This window comes from Pediculus humanus, genomic scaffold (assembly GCF_000006295.1).
Source record: "Pediculus humanus corporis 1103172107895 genomic scaffold, whole genome shotgun sequence".
Taxonomy (NCBI): domain Eukaryota; kingdom Metazoa; phylum Arthropoda; class Insecta; order Psocodea; family Pediculidae; genus Pediculus; species Pediculus humanus.
The window spans coordinates 407,561-429,014 of NW_002987470.1; the positions used below are offsets into that span (position 1 = coordinate 407,561).

General features: G+C 31.4%; 7 protein-coding genes across 7 annotated transcripts; 3 read left to right on the forward strand and 4 right to left on the reverse strand.

The window, feature by feature from the left end:
• Window positions 1-324: 324 nt before the first annotated feature.
• Window positions 325-11,953, forward strand: Phum_PHUM397420 (Procollagen-lysine,2-oxoglutarate 5-dioxygenase 3 precursor, putative; the record flags this gene model as incomplete). The annotated part of the gene is made up of 13 exons (XM_002428658.1): window positions 325-422; window positions 515-678; window positions 1,069-1,245; window positions 1,358-1,563; window positions 1,645-1,898; window positions 1,988-2,089; window positions 2,178-2,303; window positions 9,705-9,843; window positions 9,943-10,070; window positions 10,153-10,312; window positions 10,483-10,629; window positions 11,579-11,707; window positions 11,798-11,953. The coding sequence occupies 13 exons, from the start codon at window positions 325-327 to the stop codon at window positions 11,951-11,953; spliced, it is 1,986 nt and encodes a 661-aa protein (XP_002428703.1).
• Window positions 2,436-3,147, reverse strand: Phum_PHUM397430 (uncharacterized protein; the record flags this gene model as incomplete). The annotated part of the gene is made up of 4 exons (XM_002428659.1): window positions 2,436-2,594; window positions 2,670-2,819; window positions 2,891-3,037; window positions 3,127-3,147. The coding sequence occupies 4 exons, from the start codon at window positions 3,145-3,147 to the stop codon at window positions 2,436-2,438; spliced, it is 477 nt and encodes a 158-aa protein (XP_002428704.1).
• On the reverse strand, window positions 4,284-9,295 carry Phum_PHUM397440 (uncharacterized protein; the record flags this gene model as incomplete). Its single annotated transcript, XM_002428660.1, has 3 exons — window positions 4,284-4,442; window positions 8,778-8,927; window positions 9,080-9,295. The coding sequence occupies 3 exons, from the start codon at window positions 9,293-9,295 to the stop codon at window positions 4,284-4,286; spliced, it is 525 nt and encodes a 174-aa protein (XP_002428705.1).
• A 1,079-nt stretch (window positions 11,954-13,032) lies between the features above and the next one.
• Window positions 13,033-13,333, reverse strand: Phum_PHUM397450 (uncharacterized protein; the record flags this gene model as incomplete). The annotated part of the gene is made up of 2 exons (XM_002428661.1): window positions 13,033-13,115; window positions 13,216-13,333. The coding sequence occupies 2 exons, from the start codon at window positions 13,331-13,333 to the stop codon at window positions 13,033-13,035; spliced, it is 201 nt and encodes a 66-aa protein (XP_002428706.1).
• Window positions 13,334-14,734: 1,401 nt separating this feature from the next.
• Phum_PHUM397460 (protein transport protein Sec61 subunit alpha isoform, putative) lies at window positions 14,735-16,961 on the forward strand (the record flags this gene model as incomplete). Its single annotated transcript, XM_002428662.1, has 8 exons — window positions 14,735-14,962; window positions 15,051-15,261; window positions 15,342-15,599; window positions 15,765-15,931; window positions 16,029-16,169; window positions 16,266-16,514; window positions 16,599-16,704; window positions 16,804-16,961. The coding sequence occupies 8 exons, from the start codon at window positions 14,735-14,737 to the stop codon at window positions 16,959-16,961; spliced, it is 1,518 nt and encodes a 505-aa protein (XP_002428707.1).
• Window positions 16,962-17,234: 273 nt separating this feature from the next.
• Window positions 17,235-17,824, reverse strand: Phum_PHUM397470 (lsm1, putative; the record flags this gene model as incomplete). Its single annotated transcript, XM_002428663.1, has 4 exons — window positions 17,235-17,325; window positions 17,436-17,563; window positions 17,657-17,697; window positions 17,794-17,824. The coding sequence occupies 4 exons, from the start codon at window positions 17,822-17,824 to the stop codon at window positions 17,235-17,237; spliced, it is 291 nt and encodes a 96-aa protein (XP_002428708.1).
• Window positions 17,825-18,473: 649 nt separating this feature from the next.
• On the forward strand, window positions 18,474-21,181 carry Phum_PHUM397480 (autophagy protein, putative; the record flags this gene model as incomplete). Its single annotated transcript, XM_002428664.1, has 8 exons — window positions 18,474-18,673; window positions 18,788-19,312; window positions 19,383-19,613; window positions 19,711-20,005; window positions 20,120-20,308; window positions 20,400-20,552; window positions 20,651-20,920; window positions 21,029-21,181. The coding sequence occupies 8 exons, from the start codon at window positions 18,474-18,476 to the stop codon at window positions 21,179-21,181; spliced, it is 2,016 nt and encodes a 671-aa protein (XP_002428709.1).
• Between the last annotated feature and the right edge of the window lie 273 nt (window positions 21,182-21,454).

Sequence of the window (21,454 nt, forward strand, 5' to 3'; positions counted from 1 at the left end):
CCGCACACGAATGAAATTATTATTATTATTATTATTATTATTGACAATTATTTGAATGAAAAAAGTGGGAATAATAATAATAATATTATTTTAATTTAAAAAATGCGTGGGAGTTTTTATATACACGAGTTATGTTAGAGGAAACGTTAAAATTATTCACTTACAAGAAAAAATTTTTTTTTTATATTTTTTTTAACAGATGTATTGGTATTAACGGTTGCATCGAACGAAACGGACGGGTATCTGAGGTACCTGAGATCATGCAACGTCAACGACATACAAGTGAAAACGTTAGGAAAAGGAGTTGGATGGAAGGGGGGATCAATGAAATCAACAGGAGGAGGACAAAAAATCAATTTGTTTAGGGAAGAAGTTGAAAAATATAAAAACGATCATGAAAAAATAATCATTTTCACAGACAGGTGAGTACATCATCATAATCGCCGCGGCGGCCATTTTAAAGAGTTTGTTGGTGTTTTTATTAATTTTTCTGTTGTTAACATTATCGTGGCAGTTACGACGTGATTTTTTTGGCCGGATTAAACGACATATTGGAACAATTTGATAAAATCGGTGGAAGAGTCGTTTTTGGAGCCGAACCATTTTGTTGGCCTGATAAAAATTTAGCATCACAATATCCGATTCAATCGAGAGGAAAACAATATTTGAATTCCGGTGGTGAGTGTCCATCTTTCTTTTTTTTTAAATTTTCAAAAGGATGTTTTAATTAAATTTAATTACTTAAAAAAATGATGACGTGACTAAAAGCCTCCCACGTAAATGAAATGAAAAATTATTTTAATTCTCTCGTCATTCGTCATTTACTTACACACACACATAAAAAATGTCGTTCTCCCTTTTCTAAAGTCACGGTTTTTAAGAGAAAAACAAAGAATAATAATAATAATAAATGAAATACCATATCAATTAAAAATTAATGATGAAAGAGTTTAAACAAACAATTAACAAACGATATAAATTTCAATCATTTAAATCCCTAAATAATTTTGACATTGAATGGTGGTACCGTCTTGTGGATTTTTAATTTATTCCTCCTTTTTTTTCTAGGGATCATCGGTTACGCTCCTGAATTATATGAGATATTAACACACAGATCCATAGACGACGATGACGACGATCAATTATTTTACACTCAAGCATACCTTAACGAAACTCTTAGAAATAATTTGAAAATAAAATTAGATCACAAATCTCAAATATTTCACAATTTACACGGTGCCATGGGTAATTATTAGAAATATTTTTTTTTTTATATATTGATTTTGTAATTTGGATGTGACCCGGACGTGTGAAATAATTATTATTATTATTATTATTATTTGTCGGTTTCGTTTAGATGAGCTTTCGCTTAAATTTAAAAATCACGAACCTTATTTGGAAAACGAACAAATGAAAAGTCATCCGTTGATATTACACGGTAACGGTCCGACAGTCGTCAAAGTCGGTTTGAATAATTTGGGTAATTACTTACCGAATTGTTGGAATACCCGAGACGGATGCGTTTCGTGCAAGGAAAATGTGATAACACTATCAGACGAAGATGTAAGGGTTCAATGACACGTTCTTGCTGACCTTTAACCCCTTCGGATCAAAATAATGATTTTGTTTTCGTTGTTGTTACAGACGTCGAATCATCCGAGAGTTTTCGTTGCTTTATTCGTATCAAAACCCACGCCTTTCCTGGAAGATTTTTTACAAAAAGTTGGAGATTTAAAATATCCGAAAAATAAAATCAATTTGTTCGTTTATAATTTTATAAAACATCACGAGAGAGACGTTGATAAATTCGTCGGAAAATTCAGGGAAAAATACAAGAGCGTGAAAGAGATAAAAGCCGATGATGAAATTGCTGAATCACATGCGAAAACTTTAGCCATGTAATTTTTTTTTTTTTTTAAATGTAATGAATCGTTTTAGTTTTTGTAAATGGCTTTTTTAATTTGAATTTTACTTTTTTATTCTGCAGAGAACATTTCAAAACATCAAAAGCTGATTTTTATTTTAATTTGGATAGCGAAGCACATTTGGATAATCCTTACACGTTGAAACTTCTCGTCGAACAAAACAGGTGATCAAAACAAACGTTTTTTGTGCGCACTTTTGGATTTTTCCATTTTCCACAAATTTGATTTTAATGATTTTATTTTTCTTTTTAGAACCATCGTTGCTCCCATGCTCGTGAGACCGTTTAAAGCTTGGAGTAATTTTTGGGGTGGAATAGCCGAGGATGGATTTTACGCCAGGAGTTTCGATTACATGGATTTGGTAAATAACGAAAAACGGTAAATAACCCAAAAAAAAATATTTATTTATTTTTTTTCTGTAATGGCGTCTTTCTCGCATCGATCTCGTTTGTCTAATCCAACGACGACAATCGGGGGGGGGGGAGGTGGTGAGAAAAAAAAAAAAGGATTTTAATCGAAAGCGATGCTGAAATCAGTTTTAAAACTTCTGCTATCTATCGAATACATGTTATTGGCCGAACATTCGTAAATCCCCGCATCCATTTGCGTCGCAGGATCGATTTCTAATTTCGATTTGACTTTATCCGAACCCATTTTCCATTCGTGTACCTGATTTTAAAAAAAAAAATTATTCGAAATTTTCCATTTCGGAAATCGAGAAAAAAGGAAAAAAAGAAAACTTACGTGGCTGAGATAGTGAGCATATAATTCGATGCCATCTTTAAACCATGTTATCCTCGGTCTTGGATTTCCTCTTGCAACGCATAAAAATGCTATTTTATGTCCCAATACGTATTCGTAATCGAAATGAGATGAAAGGATTATTTTGGCTCCCTATTAAAAAAAAAAAAGGTTATATCCGTACTCGGTTACGTTATCATCATCATTATCATTCAATATCTTACATTGTTATTGTTGTAGTATTGATCGGATTCTGGATCCCGGAATTTTCCAGTTATGGGAAGACCGTTGATTATTTTACTTTTAGTTTTTGTCCTTGCTCTTCCTCTTCGACTTTTAGTCGTAACGAAAAGTAGAAAAAGTATCGTCATCTGTAAATTATTATTATTATTATTATGGGTTTTCTGCTTATCCGCGTGTATTCGAATATTAGTCAAAAAAAAAAAAAATTAGTACTCACCATCACGAGTTGCGTCTTCATTTTTTTTTTTTTTTGAAAAGTTAATAATAAGTAAAAGACGACGAAAACTTTAAAGACTCGATATTTGCATGTAATTTTTGTTTTTGTTTTTCGCGTATCGTCGACCGGGACGAAAAGTTAAAAACTTTTATTATTGTTTTGACCCTATAATGAAGGTGTTGTTTGTATGATTATTATATTAACAGTGGCGTAACATATTGTCAATTTGTTTGTTAACTGTTTAATTCTCGCGTGGGTGATTCGATGATACGACGTGATGTTTGTTGTTTGTTGTTTGTTACAATCGAGAATTTGTCTTTTAATGAGTTAAGGTAGACAAATAAAAAGGGGAATCGTTTGGAAAAAGTCGAGAGTTTGTAAAAATGATGGTGATAATAATAGTAGAGTGGATGGAAGGAGGGTCGGATTTCCACGCCACTGTTTCGTGTGCATTTTTAAACAGACAAACAAACGAACAAACAAACAAACAAACATGGGCGCAATAATCTATTTATTCAATGCACCAATTGTAATTGTATAAAAACATTGTTTTATCGATTTTAATGTGAAATTTCCGCCTCGGTTTGAAACCCATCAAGAAAAAAATTTTTTTTTATGAATTTAGACGATGAACTTTTAGAAACGTACGTTATTTCTTTTTATTTCAATCCCCCTTTTTCAGGTTCGGTAGGGATTTTTATCTCCGAAATTTCCAGGTTTTTGAGGTTTTCAACAAAACATGTTTGGAAAGATTGTAGGATGTAAAAACATAATCAAAATGGAGAGTACTAACGATATACATATATTTATTTCAATAGTACATAATTTTATTTATTTATTTATCGTTCGTTCATCTACTGTTTTACATATATTAAAAAAAAAAAAAATCGATTGATCGATATATCGATCGAGTTATAAAAAAAATTTTCTTTCTCATAGAGATTATATATATGTGTGAAGTGCTTTATATAAGATTCGTGTTCGATTTGTTTTTTTCTTACTACTGTTAAGTTTTTCCGAGGAAACTCGCACGGCGACAGAAAAAACTATTGTTAATAATAATAATAATACCTAAAATTGAAAATGATAATTTTACCGTAGGTTATTATTTGTAGCGATAGGAATGTTAATCCCCTACCTGTCTGATAATTTTCACTTCAATAAGTGTAAACTACGTAATCCGTTCTGAAACCTCGTCTGTCTATTGCATACTGATTATCTGCTTGACATTCGTAATATCCAGCATCTTTTTGAGTTGTCGGATCGATTTCCATTTTAGATTTCATCGTGTCGTTTCCCAGTGGCCATTCGTGAACCTGAAAAACGAAGAAAATCAAAGAAAAATTGAAATCTCTTTTTTTTTTTTCGTTTATTATTTGTTTTGTTTTCGAAAATTTTACAAAATGGATTCGTATACTTTGTCTTACCATCGAGTGGGGGGGGGGAGGGAAATTAAATTTTGTTTGTTATGTTTGTCGTTTGTGGAGATAAGGTGAGGAAGAGGTTCATTGATAATAATTTGGTGTTGTGACGTCATAACGTTTAAACGTATTGCACGTATCCATCATCTTTTCTTCTCGTTTCGTGGACATCGTACAACCTTCCATTTTTTCTCAATCTAAAACATTCGTCGGATCTTATGTCGTAAAAATCGGCCGTCAATGGTATGGTTCTGTAGTCTTTGACGTCTACGGTGTTTGCCCATTTTCCGGTGTCCCTTATTCTTTTCGCGGACGAGAAAAGGGGTTGGAAATGCCTTTTGGCTAATTCGTGTTTCGATATGATTTCGCTCGTCAATAGGGGTTCGTAATTGTCGCACGGTTTCGTTTTCAAATGAGCTTTGGCTTCGAGTTCGGTGAGAAGAATGCAATTCCAAGGTGTCCAATCTTTGGTCACGTCCCATCTCGGCATTCTTAAATCAATGAGGTCGTCGGATTCGGATATGGCGGAACGACCTTTCCATATGTTTTGTACTAAAAATCTCATGTCTTCGTCTTGGAGTACGAACGCGCACGACGAGTAGCAATTTCGCTTTTGTTCGTCTTTTCGTACCATTTTCAATATGTACCTGTACGGGCTCAAATCGATTCGAGGTATCGCTATGTTGTGAACCCATTGACAAGACGAACACACGTTAATGGATTTGTCGCGAGTCGACACGGAGAAATCTTTGAGGGATTTCATCGTGTGACACAACCTGCAAAATAATTTCCCACGGAGTAAATCTTTACAAAATGTCGGATCGTATTTGGCCATTTCCGGATTGAAATAGGGATCTTTGAAATATTCTTGAAATAAAAATTCGATTCTTTGTCGCAAATAATCTAAATCTTTGGCTTTGACGCCGCGAACTATCATTTCGCATTCTTGATTTATCAAAGAAATGAGTTCTTCGGTTAAAGTCGACGTTTGCACTCGAAGAGCGTGTTTCAATGAAATCAATAATTCGATTCGATCTTCGTAATTGAGATCTTGCCTGGATAAACTGTGGTAAAGCTCTTTCAATTCTCTCGCTCTTTGAGTTTTCAACGTGTCCATTTTAACGGTCATTCCTCTGTAACCCGTCCACGTCACGGGCGCAGCCACTTTTTCCATGAATTTTAAATTTTTAATTTCTTTTTGTTTTTTGCACACGGCTATCCTGTGTACTTCAATGGCTTCCAACAATTTGATTTCCTTTTCGAGTACGGCGCAAAGTTCGGCTTTTTTCGGCGCTTCCGTTTTCAACTTGCTGATTCTATCGACTTGTGTTTTCCTCCATTTTTCAACCATGGCGTAAAGCATGTCGAAATCCGCTCTCGTTTTCGGATACGTCATGTTAATTATATTGGTTTTAATCCTGTTTTCCCTTTCCAAAACTCTTTTTCTCTCCTGTTCGAGTTCCCAACATCTTCGTCTCTTGTATTCTTCGCTCATTTTTTTCAAATACCTACGCATTATCATGGCTCTTATGTATCTTTGTATGATTCTCGTTTTGTTTTCGACGTCTCTCCCTCTCATCCAGGTATCGTAGTCGACGTAGGGTTTGGCCGTCATTATTTTATCGTATTCCGTGCTCACGTAGTAGTCTCTTCGTGCCATTTGCGTCGATTTATCCATGAGAGTATCGATGGATTTCTCTCGGATGAACGCGGTTTGAGTGTCTCTCGAATTTTGTTTTTCCCAAGGGATTTTCGTCGGGCGGGGTCCGGATTGCGAAAACGCGTGATGATATTCGATCCCTGTTTCGCAGTCGACGTAACCTCCGACGAAAGGTTTTTTAATTTTACGATTTTCTATTTCCACGACGATTTCTTTTTTCTCTTCGGCTCCCTCGCAATCGACGCCCGTGACGACGGTGCACGTTATTATGTCCGGAACGGGAAGTTCTAAAAAATCACTTTTCAAACGCCATCTGTCGTTGTCCAATGTTAACAATCTTAGGGTTATCGTGTCGTTGGGTTCGACTTCGGGTATTAGGTCGTAGGCGGAAAGGTCGTCTTGAATTTCAATTTCGTCTCTGTAAATGATGAAAACTTCGGCGGGAACTTTGAAAATTTGCGAGAGGCCGTATTTGATGGTACGAAATTTCATTAGGTATTTAAATGCGTTCGTGTACGTGTCTCCAGAATTGAGTATGAATTTCATTGTCACGACCAAATTTTCGTTTCTTAATATTTCATCCGGATCCGTCGTTTCGATATATCGCAACCGTCTTTCTCTTTTCTCTTCGTATGCCCTCTGCTCTTCTTCGATCGCGTGTTTCCTTTCTTCTATGTATTTTTCCATTTCCGCTCTCAACGCCGGATCTACCATGTATTGTTTTTCCGTCTCCGACAAATATTTATTCCAATCAATTTTTTCATACGGAATGAAGACTTTTTTAGGCTCTTCTTTAACTACGATTTCTTTTGCTGCGGGTTTTACTAACGGTGCCATCATTTCCGGTGCTCCTTCATGAATTTTTTCCCCTTCTTCCTCTTCTCCCTCTGTCTCCTTTTCTTTTTCCTCTTCTTTTTCTTCCGGAATCGCTTCGGGAACTTCTTTCGTTTTTAATATTTTCATTTTGATTTTTTTTTTTGTTTTTTTAACGGCGGCTTCGACGGCTTCCGCCGGTTTCCCTTCGTCCTCGTCTTCCATGACTCTGTATTTCGTCACTTGGACTTGATCTTTGAATATGTTAATTAAATTTTGTCGCAAATTATCTTTGAAATTTTGCAAATTTTCGTTTATCTTTTCCGATATGTCCATGGGGACTCCCTTTTTGATCATCGTCACGACTTCTTCTGCCACTTGTCTCACTTTCAATATTTGATCTTTCATCTTTTTTAAAAAAACGTTGTCCGGATCGCTCAATAAACTATTTCGAAGTGTATCCATTATGACGTCAGCTTCCGTCACGATAGCTTTGTGAACTTTGTCATCTTCTTCGTCTTCGTCGAAAGCAAAACTCACTTCACTCTCTATGACTTTCGGTTGCGGATACAGGCCGGACACGTCAACTTCCGTAATCAAAACTTTTTTCTTTTCCAACGGCGTTCTTTCCTGTATGATTTTTTTGTCTTTTTCTTCTTCCACTTCGAGCGCCTTAATGATTTTCCTCATTTTTTCCTCTATGATTTCCTTGTAATCGCTTTCGAAACGTAATTCGCTCGGCGTTCTCTCTTTCGGTTGCATGAAATATTCAGCGATTCGCATTTTAAAATCTGAGGACGTTATGCTCGTTATGCTGGCTTTTTCAGATATCACTTCCTCTTGTTTGACTTCGTCCGCTTTTAGCAATCCGAAACTTTTCTTTTTCAAATCCTCTTCGAAAGCATCTTCTTCTCCCTCTCCGAAAGCTTCGCCGTATTCCTGTTTTTCCTCTTCGCCTTCTTTATCGTCGCCTTCTTGTTCGACGTGTTCCTCAACGAATTTGGATTCGGCTCGTCCGAGTAAAATATCCAAATCCGACGGGGGTATGAGGAGATCCGGTTCTTCTCCCCCGAATTCCTCTCCGTATTCTTCCCGGAAATATAATTTTCTCACGGGTTTCTCGACGGGTTTTTTAACTGGTTCTTCAACGCCTTCCTCATCATCCTCCTCATCATCTTCGTCATCTTCTTCTTTATCTTCGTATTCGATTTCTGTCTTATTTCCTTCCTCTAAATCTTTTTCTACATCTTTCTCTAAATCTTTCTCTACATCTTTCTCTACATCTCTCTCTACATCTCTCTCTACATCTTTCTCGTTTATATCTTCGTCGTCCGACATTTTTATTTTACAAAATTAAAAAAAGAGAAAAAACACAAAATAATAATAATAATAATAATAATATGAAAAAAAAAAGTGAGAAAAAAAAAAAACTAAATAAATGAGTAAAAAAAAATATATATATGTATTTTATTTTGTAACATTTATTCACGAAAATGTAAACTACACGATTTGTTGTTGTTGTTGTTGTTGTTGTTATTATTATTATTATTATTACGAACGGTTGTTGATTTCGAATTCTTATTCTGTTGCCACGGTAACATTGATTCCACGTTTTCTTGAGAAAAAACTTTCTCCTTTGAGAGAAATTTTTGAAAAAAAGTTTTAAAAATAAAAATATATTTACTACTTTTTTGGGGGAAGGGGAGGGGTTGGTGTGTGGGGTTGATCTTTTTAAAAATTTTATTATTAAAAGCCACCTGGAAAAATTTATGAGCGTACAATTCGATGCCATCTTTGAACCACGTGATCTGCGGTCTGGGAAATCCTTTTGCCATGCAAAAAAACGTTATTTTTCTACCCAACATGTAATCCAATTCGAAATGTGAGGATTTAACTATTCGAGCACCCTTAAAAAAAATGATAATAATAATAATAATTAATAATTTTTTTTACCGTTGGAAATCCCTCCCCCCCTTTTTTTTCACGCACTCGTCCGCCATTTTATTTTATTTTTTTTTTTTTTGCAATCACGAAATAATATTTATTTAATAATACTCACGTCTTTATTTTCGTAATAATTTCCCGATTCTTGATTTCTGTGCCTTATGAGAGCAGGAATTCTCATACCGTATTTTGTACCTTTTCTTCCACCTCCACGCCTACCACCACCACCACCACCACCTCTAGCACATTCGATGACGTGAATCAGGAGCATAGAAATCACAAATAATTTCGTTAAATGTTTTAAATAAAAAAATTTTCCGTTTTTAATCATACCGTTATTGGATTATATATATAAAGAAAAACTTTAGCGATGATGATGATGATGATGATAAAACCACGTGATGTTTTAAAACGTTCGAATCTCGCGAACGGTTTGTTTAAATAATAATAATGACACCTCCAGTCTTTGTCGTAATGATGGTCACGTTCGCATAAATTTCGTTCGTTTATTGTTTCTTATTAAAAAAAATTTATTGCTGGATTATTATCGTGTCAACAGTTTAATTGAATTTTATTCATTCTTTCAACAAGAAATAGGTCGAACGGGAGGTGAACGGCGGGTGCCGGTTATCAAAACGGTTATTTTTAGGCGCGAGAACGATGCCGACGCGTTTGATAACTTAACGGAAAAAAGCCATTTTGTTTTTTACTGATATAATATCCACGTTTATTTCTTTCAGGGGGTTGTGGAACGTACCTTACATCAGCGGATGTTATTTAATCAACGGTACCGTCATACGAAACGATGAAACCAAACCGAGTTACGTCGAAGGTGCCCTAGATCCGGATATGGCATTCTGTCATCACATGAGAGAAAAGGTCGGTAGTATTATTATTATTATTATCGTTGTAGTGACGTCAAGAACGGAAACGTCGTACGGCAAACCTCTCGAAATCCTCCTCTTTTTGTTTTTCCAGGGAGTTTTCATGTACGTGAGCAACAGAGTTGATTTCGGACATTTAATCAATCCCGATACTTACGACGTGACACGAACTCATCCCGATTTCTATCAAATATTCGATAATAAATGGGATTGGGAACAAAGGTGATTTATTGTTGTCGACCACGAGTTCCTGCAGGAACTCATTAATTTGGCATCGTTAAAAAGATTTAATTTTTTTTACAAGGTATTTGCACGAAAACTATTCGGAAAATTTAAATCCGGAAACGAAACCATTGATGCCTTGTCCAGACGTTTATTGGTTTCCCATAGCTTCCCCGAGATTCTGTCAGGAACTCATTGAAATATGCGAAACCTACGGGAAATGGTCGGACGGTAGCAATAAGGTAAACATTAAATTGATATCGTATAAAAATGTTAATGGGAAAATAGAAAATTTACAGGAATGTGGATTTATTGGAGACAACGTCAACAAACCTCAGAAGAATACAAAAAGGGATGAATGATAATAATAATAATAATAGTTATTTTAACGGAAAAGTGATTTTTTTTTAAGGATCTTCGTTTGGATGGCGGTTATGAAAATGTACCGACGCGTGACATACACATGAAACAAATCGGTTTGGAATATCATTGGCTTTACTTTTTGAAAGAATACGTTAGACCGCTCCAGGAAAATGTTTTCATCGGATATTATCATAACGTACGTTGTTATCGTTCCAGGGATTCTGAGAGCCTGCCTGCCTGCCTGCCTGCCTGCCTGTCTGACCACCTACCTACCTGCCTGCCTGCCCGCCTGCCTGCCTGTCTGTGTCACTTGTTGCCTGCTTATACTATGTTGTCACCAACGTGAAACGTTTTTACGTACCTTAGTTAAAAAATTTTCTTTTAATTTGTTTCCTTTTTTTTTTTTGCATGAGCGGAAATGTGTGTTTAGGTACGACGTAGTTGCGTAGCACATCAGATCATTTTTTTGTTTTTGTTTTTTTTTTGTTTCTTTTTTGTTTCTTTTTTTTTCTTTTTTTGGGGAATTAAAAGGACGATCGCCTTGACACGGGTTACGAAGCCGTACCTACTCGGGACATACACATGAACCAAGTGGGGTTGGAAAAACAATGGCTTCATTTTTTGGAAAAATATGTTGCTCCGCTTAACTACAAAGTCTATACCGGTTATCAGGATGAGGTAAATAATTTTTTATTTTATACCTCATCTCATTCGAAAAACAACAGCAGCAACGGTTGCTGTCGATTAAAAGTTTAACGATTTCAATTAATTAAATTAAAAGAGTACGAACGAGACGCGAACCTTGATTTATTAACCATAGCAAAACGCTAGCTTGCTTTCTAATATCAAAATTCAATCAATCAATCAATCATTCGTTATTGAAACATTAACAGAAAATTTTTTGTAAATATATATGTATATTACGTCACGCTTGTTAAAATATTATTTGCTTTGCTTTAAAACATTCTTTGCTGCTTTTTTCTTTTGCTGTCATTTAAAGATGATGTGATTAACGAGATTTGTAAAGAAAATTTCATTTAACCAAAATTTGCTTTGCTTTATATGAGCCGACGCTTTTTTTTTATTTTTGCTTGAAAAAAACAAAATGGATGTAAAAGAATAACGGATGTGTGATTTGATTTCAGCCTCCTCGTGCCATAATGAATTTTGTCGTTCGTTATAAACCGGACGAGCAACCGTCGTTGAGGCCACATCACGATTCGTCTACTTACACGATTAATTTGGCACTAAACACTCCAAAGGTTGACTACGAGGTAATCCACGTCACGTCTATTTTCCCCTCTCCCCGTCGGAAACGTTAACCCGATGATAATAATAATAATAATAATGTTTTTGTTTTTTAGGGAGGCGGTTGCAGGTTTTTAAGGTACAATTGTAGCGTCACGGATACGAGATTGGGATGGTTGCTCATGCATCCGGGAAGGTTGACACATTATCACGAAGGTTTGCTTGTGACAAAAGGTACGCGTTACATAATGGTTTCGTTCGTCGATCCTTAATAACAAAAAAATTAAATAATAATAATAATAGTAATAACGATAGATTTTTTTACGAATTGCAAAAACTACTACACATATACGCCTTCATCGTGAGTAAATTTCTTTTTTAACGGTTTTTTTTCTAATGCCACGACGTTTTTTTTTTTTTTTTTTTGAAGAAAAATTATTTAATAATGAACAATATCGAATTTCAATAACAAACAAACAAACAAACAAACGAACAAATCGTAAATTTTCACTGCCATATTAAAAATTTTTTAAGTTAATAAAAAGGATCGATGATGATGATGATGATGATTATTTATTAAGATTCTTATTAAGTGCCAATTAATAATAATAATAATAATAATGATAATTTTTTTACACGACTGACTCTAACGGAATAATGATAATGATAATGATGATAATAATTTTGTAGATTTTTTTTTTTTTTAGTTTTTATATATAAATTTTTTTTTTTTAAATAGAATTTGTTATAATTTTTGAAGAAAAAAAAAATTTTATTATTTTTTAGCTTTGAAAAGGTTGCCGCCATTTTGTTTTTTTTTTAATATTAAAAATGAAGTAGGAAAATTTAAGAAGAAGAAGAAGAAAATTTTAATTTTGATATTATTTTTTTAATTTTTTTTATTTCTTTTAATATTTATTGATAATTTTGAATTTTTTTTTTTTTTCCCGCCAAAAAATTGTAACGGTTGTGTATTAATCGTTTTGTTATTGCACGCGTCATCCTCGAATCAATGGGAATCACGTTTCCCGTTTAATAAAAAAAAAAAAAAAAAAAAAAAAAAAAATTCAATATGTCGAATTCATCGTTTTTCCATTTAAACGTAGCAAAAAAAAAAGTGAAATAATAATAATAATAATTATTTTTCCCCTAAAGGTTTTGCATCCAACGCTGTATTTAACGAAGAATTTCGATACATTCCAAAATGGCATAAATGATTAGTAAATTTTTGTTGTGTTGGAAAATATGATATTGGAACTGTGTGAATGTTTGGAGGATACCTGAACAAAAGATGGAATAACATTATTAATGACTCGTTTTGTTTTAGTATTTATAATTTATATTAAGTTTTTTACCATCCGTAATCCATGTAAGTCGATCTGTAAAACGGATGAGGAAGTGGAACTTGTTGACATCCATATCCGGTAAACCAATCTACAAATGAGAGAAAAATGATTACGTCATATAAGATCGAAAAAACCGATGGGAATCAATCATGAATAGTTTATTATTATTATTATTATTAGGTACTCACAAGGTCTATCCCATCTCGGTGGTAAATTACATGTTTTATAAAAATCTTTTGTCGTTTCTTTTTGCGGATCCTGTTGTGTAACAGTTGAAGTTACATTACATTTTACTGGAGCTGTCATTAATTATTATTATTTTTTTTTTTCATTCGATATTAATTTTATGATGTGATATCACTGGAGAAAGAGAGAGAGAGAGAGAAAGAGAGAAAAAAAAAAGAAGGATGATGCCTGTTTTTCTCGCGCGTTTCACTTCTTTTGCAATACAAAATATTTACAATTTCAAATATATATATAAATAAATAAACAATCGAATTGGAATCCGTTGCCATGGTAACGTGATTTTTGAAATAACCAATGATATTTTTTCTTTTTTAACCGTTTTCGTTGTACGATTTATTATATAAATTAACGAACTCTATTTCATTTTCAAGAATTTATTTATTTATTAATTTATTATCGTTATTAAAACGATTGAGAATAAACAAAATAATAATTAAAAAGTGACTTCATTACTAAAACACAAGTAAATTAATTAAATTATTAGAGTTAAAATTTGAAATGTTTTTGAAACACTGATTTTACCGCCATTTTATTTGTTTATACGTATAAAAGATATCAAACGATTGTTTCGTTGCTATAATTACATAAGAACAATTTAAAACTATTTAAAAAACGTATATTTTTAAAAATAAAAACGAATAATAATAACGTAACGGTTTTTTTACGCGGTGTAAATGTGATGACGTCAGAACGTGGCAGAAAGGTTAAAAAGAAAGTGTCACATCGTAAATGACTTTCACGGGGGTTTAGTTAAAATCGTGGAACTTGGTAAAAGTCCATATCCGCTTTGTTGTCAAGAAAGGCGGAAATTGAAATATTACGGTTAGAAACCTGCGCAGCCAAATCATCAACCTCTCTGTGCGGACGTGGTACCGAAAGATTTATACGGTGCTCTACGTAAATGTAACTAAATGTTAAGTCGTGAAGGAAAAGTTGGTTAATATAATTAAAAAAAAAAAAAAAAAAAAATTAGTTTTATTATTATTATTTTTGATTTATTAATCAAAACCCAATCATGGGAAGTAAGTATTTTTTTATTTTTCACTCATTATTATTTTATTTTTATTTTTTTTCTTATTTTCATTTATGAAAAATTACTTTGTTTAACCTGAATTTGACACTGGAAATATGTTTACTTTTTTTTTATTATAAATTGTCAATTTTCATTAATATATTCATTTAAATGCGATAAAATATTAATTAGAATTCGTTTGAGTTTATTTATTTTTATTAATTTTCCATTTTCCAATTGATAAAATTTAATTTTTTTTTCATATATGTACATATATGTATTATTATTATTATTAACACCTACTTTCTCTTTGATATTATTTTAATTTTCAATATTTTTTCCAATACAAATATTTTTCATTTAATAAGACTTTTCTTTTTTCCATTGTTTAAAGTACTTTAATTAATTTTTTCGAATAATTTATTCGACAAAAGTTAAAACTTGTTTTAATGATTTCAAATTGTGTGATTGGAATTTTTAACAGAGACCTTATTATTATTATTATTTGTTTTGTAAAGTATTGTATAAATTATTTATTTACAGTTAAGTTTCTAGAAATGATTAAACCCTTTTGCGGGGTTTTACCTGAAATAGCAAAACCAGAAAGACAAATACAATTTAGGGAAAAAGTATTATGGACAGCTATAACATTATTTATTTTCTTAGTTTGCTGCCAAGTGAGTTAAAAAAAAAATTTAAAAAATTTTATTTATTTATATTAAAAATAAAATTTTGTATTAAATGCCATATTTATCATGCCATCAGATTCCATTATTTGGTATTATGAGTTCAGATTCAGCTGATCCATTTTATTGGATTAGAGTTATATTAGCTTCAAACAGAGGAACACTCATGGAACTTGGAATATCACCCATTGTCACATCTGGGCTTATAATGCAATTGTTGGCGGGAGCGAAAATAATCGAAGTCGGTGATACTCCTAAAGATAGAGCACTTTTTAACGGAGCTCAAAAATGTAAGTTTTATTCAAAATGGTGATTATTTACAATAGAAATTTTTTTTACTGATTAAATTTTCTTTTTTCTTTTTGTTTAGTGTTTGGAATGGTTATAACTGTTGGTCAAGCAATAGTTTATGTAATGACTGGAATGTATGGAGATCCGAGCGAAATTGGAGCTGGAGTTTGTATGCTCATCATCATTCAACTTTTTGTAGCTGGTCTCATTGTTCTATTATTAGATGAATTGTTACAAAAAGGTTATGGTTTAGGATCAGGGATTTCATTATTTATAGCGACAAATATTTGTGAAACAATCGTTTGGAAAGCTTTTAGCCCTGCTACAGTTAACACAGGTTTGAACTCTTCGATAAATTTTTATTCGATAAATTTGATAAATTGTTTATATTATAATTTGCTTGATTTGCTTGATTTATTCACCTTGATGTGTTTTTTTCAAGGTTTTGATGTGTGACAAAATAAAAATAAACAATTTTTTTAAAATTTTGTTTTGTTTTTAGGAAGAGGTACAGAATTTGAAGGAGCTGTTATCGCTTTGTTTCACTTATTGGCTACAAGACAAGACAAAGTTAGAGCTTTGAAAGAAGCTTTTTACAGGCATAATTTGCCTAATTTGATGAATTTACTCGCTACTATTATGGTTTTTGCCATAGTTATTTACTTCCAGGTATGATATGATGATTTTAGTAGAACCTGAAGTTTATTCGATTCAATAAAGAGATCATTAATTAATTATTTATTGATTTATATTTTTTTTTTGTTAGGGTTTCAGAGTAGACTTGCCAATTAAGTCTGCCAGATACAGAGGTCAATACAGTTCATACCCAATAAAACTTTTTTACACTTCAAACATACCCATCATATTGCAATCAGCTTTGGTTTCTAATTTATATATTATTTCACAGGTAAAAAAAAAAAAAAAAAATATTATCGAACTCTATTCTTAATGTTTGAGAAATTTTATTTATTATTATTATTATTATCACCATGTCATTTTTTAGATGTTGGCAGTTAAATTTCAAGGGAATTTACTTGTGAACTTATTGGGAGTTTGGGCCGATGTCGGAGGCGGCGGTCCCGCTCGTGCTTATCCTGTGGGAGGATTGTGTTATTATTTATCACCGCCAGAAAGTATGGAACACATATTAGAAGACCCCATTCATGCTCTTCTCTACATTGTCTTCATGTTAGGTTCTTGTGCCTTTTTCAGTAAAACATGGATTGAAGTTTCTGGTTCTTCTGCTAAAGATGTAAGTTTTTCTCTCTCTCTCTCTCTCTCTCTCTTAAATTTGAAAAATTTGATTAGTCATAAGTTAAATATTTATTTTATGTAGGTTGCCAAACAACTTAAAGAAAGACAAATGGTTATGAGGGGACATAGAGATTATTCGATGGTTAAAGAACTCAATAGGTACATTCCAACAGCAGCAGCTTTTGGAGGTGAGTTTTAAATTTGAAAAAAAACTTATTATTATTATTATTATTGTTCACTATTAAACACGACAAGGCTATTATTTGTGGGGGTTTATTAAATTTTAGGTCTTTGCATTGGAGCTCTCTCAGTTTTGGCCGATTTCCTAGGAGCAATCGGTTCAGGTACAGGTATTCTTTTGGCTGTCACAATTATTTATCAATATTTTGAAATATTTGTTAAAGAACAAAATGAAATGGGAGGTATGAGCACATTGCTATTCTAAAAATTAAATTATTAGGTTAAAAAAAAAAAAAAAAAAAAAGAAACAATTATGGAGTAAGGGGAGTGTAATGTTGTGCTTAATTATTTTTTTTTTTTTTCCTTTTCTCATATGTATATATTTTATATGATCAGATGTTAAATAAAAGAACAATTAAAACGATTTCAATACTGACATAGAATGTTTCCAATGTTTTTTTTTATTTTTTTTTGTGTAAATTAATTTATTTCCATTAAAAAAAAAAAAAAAAAGAAAAAAGAAAGAAAATATATATGATTAATGTACAACTGAACCGAGTGGATCTGCTCTTATTGAATTCATATCCAATCTAGAATCTATTTCATCATCCATTTCTCCTATGACAGCCCTGCAGTTAAAGTGAAATTTTAAATTAATTTTAATGTGTTTTTTCTTTCTCTTTTATCAGAATTGGGTAAATATTTACATGTAAAACAGTTTTGTGTTGCGAATACTCACACATTATCTCCTCTAATTATGTGTAAACCTAAAACAACTTGTTCTATTCCCTGCGTCTGACTGTAAACTCTTTCATGGCTTTCATCTAATATTAAATTAATCGTTTGATCAAATCCTCTTAGAGTTCCCTATGCGAAAACACATTCGATTAATCAAATCGGAAAAATTGAGATATTGTTTTAAAATTAATTTTTTTTTTTTTTTTTTAACTTAAAACTTACTACAAAATTTCTTCCATCCGATGTAATTATCGAAACGGTGTCTAAGAAGAAAAATTTTATTAAGAAAAAATAATAAATAATTTAAAAATGGTTTACTTAACCTAACTTGGTTAAAAAGTATCATTTGAAAAGGATACGATTGACATAACTTTCTAAACCGGATGCCATTCTTTAAAAAAAAAATTATTTTGTAAAAATATATATATTTATTATATCACTAAAAACTTATTAATGTGACGTAATTAAATTAATAACTTGTTATTAACTTTTTGTTTATTATTATTATTATTATACATTGGCATAAGCAGAGTAAACAAGTCTTAGCTCAGGTTTAACCGGAGATTTTCCTTTGAAAAATAACATTGTCCGTATAACGTAAAACGGATTCGATCATTTAGTTACATGAAATATTTTTTAACTTTTTTTTTTTTTTTAATGTCTCGTCGATCATTTTTTTAAAAATGATTATAAAAGATTTTAAATTAAGTTTTATTAATGCGTGACCTTTATATTTTTACTTTATAAATTCTTCGGTAAGTATTTTTTAACGGTTATTAATTTATGAAATGTTTATGGGTATACATTTAAGCTGTCATTCGATTTGTCGAATTTTGAATTTTTTAATGAGAATTATTTAATTTAGTTTTATTTTTCCAATTACATATATATAATTATTTATCATGTTTGATTTTTTTTTTTTCAGTTTTAACAAACCGTTGGAAAAATTTAAATACCAATAAATAAATTTTTTTTTTTTTTTTTTGAATGATTCATTTCATTGTCAATTTACAATACAGTAATTTTAATTTTTAAAAAAATGACAACAGAAGGAGATTTATTAAAATTTGCCCCATTTAAATCTCAAGTTGATCCCAGTTTTTGGCAAAAATTAACCGAAATGAAATTAGATAATGATAAATTAAATGAAAATGTTCATAAAATTTGGGGTTATTATAGTAATAAAAAACCAGAGGGACAAAATCAATTATTTTCTGTCGATGCAAGTTCTTTCAACAAGTAAGTTTATTAAAGGCTGCTTTTTTTTCTTTTTTTTATAAATTTTAACTTTATTATTATTATTACTTATTCAAATTATTATTAACTTTGATTTATTTCTTGTTTATTTTTCAGGTCGCCCGATGAAAATAGATTAATCGGAGTCGGATCGATATTAAACAAAAACACAATTGAAAGTTTCAAAGAAGAAAATTACATGGATATTGTTAATAGAGAAGGGAAAGAAATAATTGACTCAATTAAAAAAGATGCTGTTGAAAATCCTTCGTTACTATCGAAATTTTTCATATTAACTTTTGCCAATTTAAAAAGTTATATTTTTTATTATTGGTTCGCATTTCCAGCTCCGACATTTTTCAATTGCAATAATTTAAATCATCCTAAAAATATTAGTGAATATTTTAATGATGAACAACTTGATTGTTTATATGATGGTTATAAAAATAAATTAAATACTCATAACAAAGGATTTTTTTTTGTCAGATTAAAAAATGAAAACATCGAATTGTTTTCTCTCAATGAGGGACTAAATGAAATTAATGGTGAAGAAAATTGGTTTTTAGGATTTTCAGATACTAGCAGTTCAATATATCCCAGTTGGCCATTGAGAAATTTTATTGCATTGTTAATTTATCATCGGTGAGTGAGTTAATTTAATAAATATTTTAAATTATTTTCAAAATGCAAAATTTACTTTTTTTTGTCACAGTTTGAAAATGTTTGATTATCCTGTGAAAATAATTTGTCTGAGATTAAATTTTATCGATGGAAAATGGAATATAAATAATTCATTGGTTTTAAATGTGAAAGTAAATATAAAAAAAAATATTAGTGAAATCGATGATTGGACGATGGAAAAATGGGTTGGCTGGGAAAAAAACGATAAGGGAAAGCTTAGTCCACAAATGGCAAATTTAAAACAATACATGGATCCTGTAACGTATGTTTTCAGACATGATGTGATAATAATGATAATTATAATTAGAAATTTACACTTAAAACAAAACGATTAATTTGTCTTTTTCTTTTACTTTCAGTTTGGCAGAAACATCTGTCGATTTGAATCTAAAACTTATGAAGTGGCAAATAATGCCAAATTTAAATTTGGACATAATAAAAAATTCAAAATGTTTATTAATAGGAGCTGGAACTTTGGGTTGTGTCGTAGCTAGAAATTTAATTTCTTGGGGTGTTAGAAAAATAACATTTATCGATTATGGTAAAGTTTCTTATTCGAATCCTGCGAGACAATTTCTATATAATTTCGAAGACGTTGGTAAATTTAAAGCTGAAGTTGCTGCTACAGCTCTGAAGAAAATATTTCCCGGAACGGTAAACGGTTTTAATAATAATAATAATAATAATAATAATAATAATAATAATAACCACAATTAATTGTGAATGAATAAATTTTTTAAATTACGATAATAATAATTGAATATTCAGGTTTCTTCAGGTTTGGTTTTTAAAATTCCAATGCCTGGACATCCATTGGGTGAATCATTGATCGATGAAACAAAAGAAAATGTTGAAAAATTGGAAAAACTCGTCGATGAACATGACGTTTTATTTCTTTTAATGGACTCCAGAGAAAGTAGGTGGTTGCCAACTTTGATAGCTTGCGCCCGGAAAAAGGTTCGTAATTAACGTTAATATTATTATTATTATTATTTTTTGTGTTGTCTGAACGAAATAAGGTTTTTAAACGGTCGTTTATTAATTTTAGTTAGTTATCAACGCGGCTCTCGGATTTGATTCTTATTTGGTTATGAGACACGGATTGAAAAATTCAACAATGGAGGAAAAAAATGATAGGAAATTACTTTCTGGTGATGTATTAGGATGTTACTTTTGTAACGACATTACAGCACCTGGAAATGTAAGAAATAATTTTTTTACCAATTTCGTCCGTTAAAAGAATGTTTCAAATTTACGCGGGTATTTATGAATACTTATTCGTTATTATTTAAATATCAGTCTTCGAAAAATAGAACGTTAGATCAACAGTGCACCGTTACTCGTCCCGGTGTGTCTAACATAGCAGGAGCTCTGGCTGTTGAATTATTTGTATCCATTCTTCAACATCCTCTTGGAGGTTTAGCTCCAGCTGATACAAATTTGGAAAAAACAGAGTATGATGGTGTCTTAGGCATGATACCACATTCGATTAGAGGATTTTTGAGTCACTATCAAACAGTTTTACCAGCTGTCGAAGCATTTAATTCTTGTGTTGCTTGTTCGGAAAAGGTAATTTTTATAGAAAGTTTTCGATAAAGAAATTTTTAATGACAAATCATGCGTTAATTACAATTTTTTTTTTTTTTTTTTTTTTTTGTTTTTAATTTTGATTTGAAGGTAGTTTCCAAATACGAGGAAGAAAAATTTAAATTTTTATATAAAGCACTCGAATCGAAAGAATATTTGGAAAATCTTTGCGGTTTAACTGATTTACAAAATGAACCTCTTATTGAAGAAGTTTTGGAATATTCAGATTCCGAATCTGAATAATCAGACATCTTGTTAGTTTTTTTTTTATTTTTTTTTTGTCATAGAATGTTTATTAGAATACTGTAAGAAATTTTCACTTGGATTTCAGTTTGCTTTTTTCCCTCCAGATTTATTTTGTTATATATATCGAATGCCTAAAATGTTAAGGTAAATAACATTGCAATATTCGATGTAAATTTGTATTACATTTAAGTCTATTTAAAATAATCATAACTATAATAATGAAAATATAAAAAACTGTTTTTTTAATTTCATTAAAGCAACATATATGAA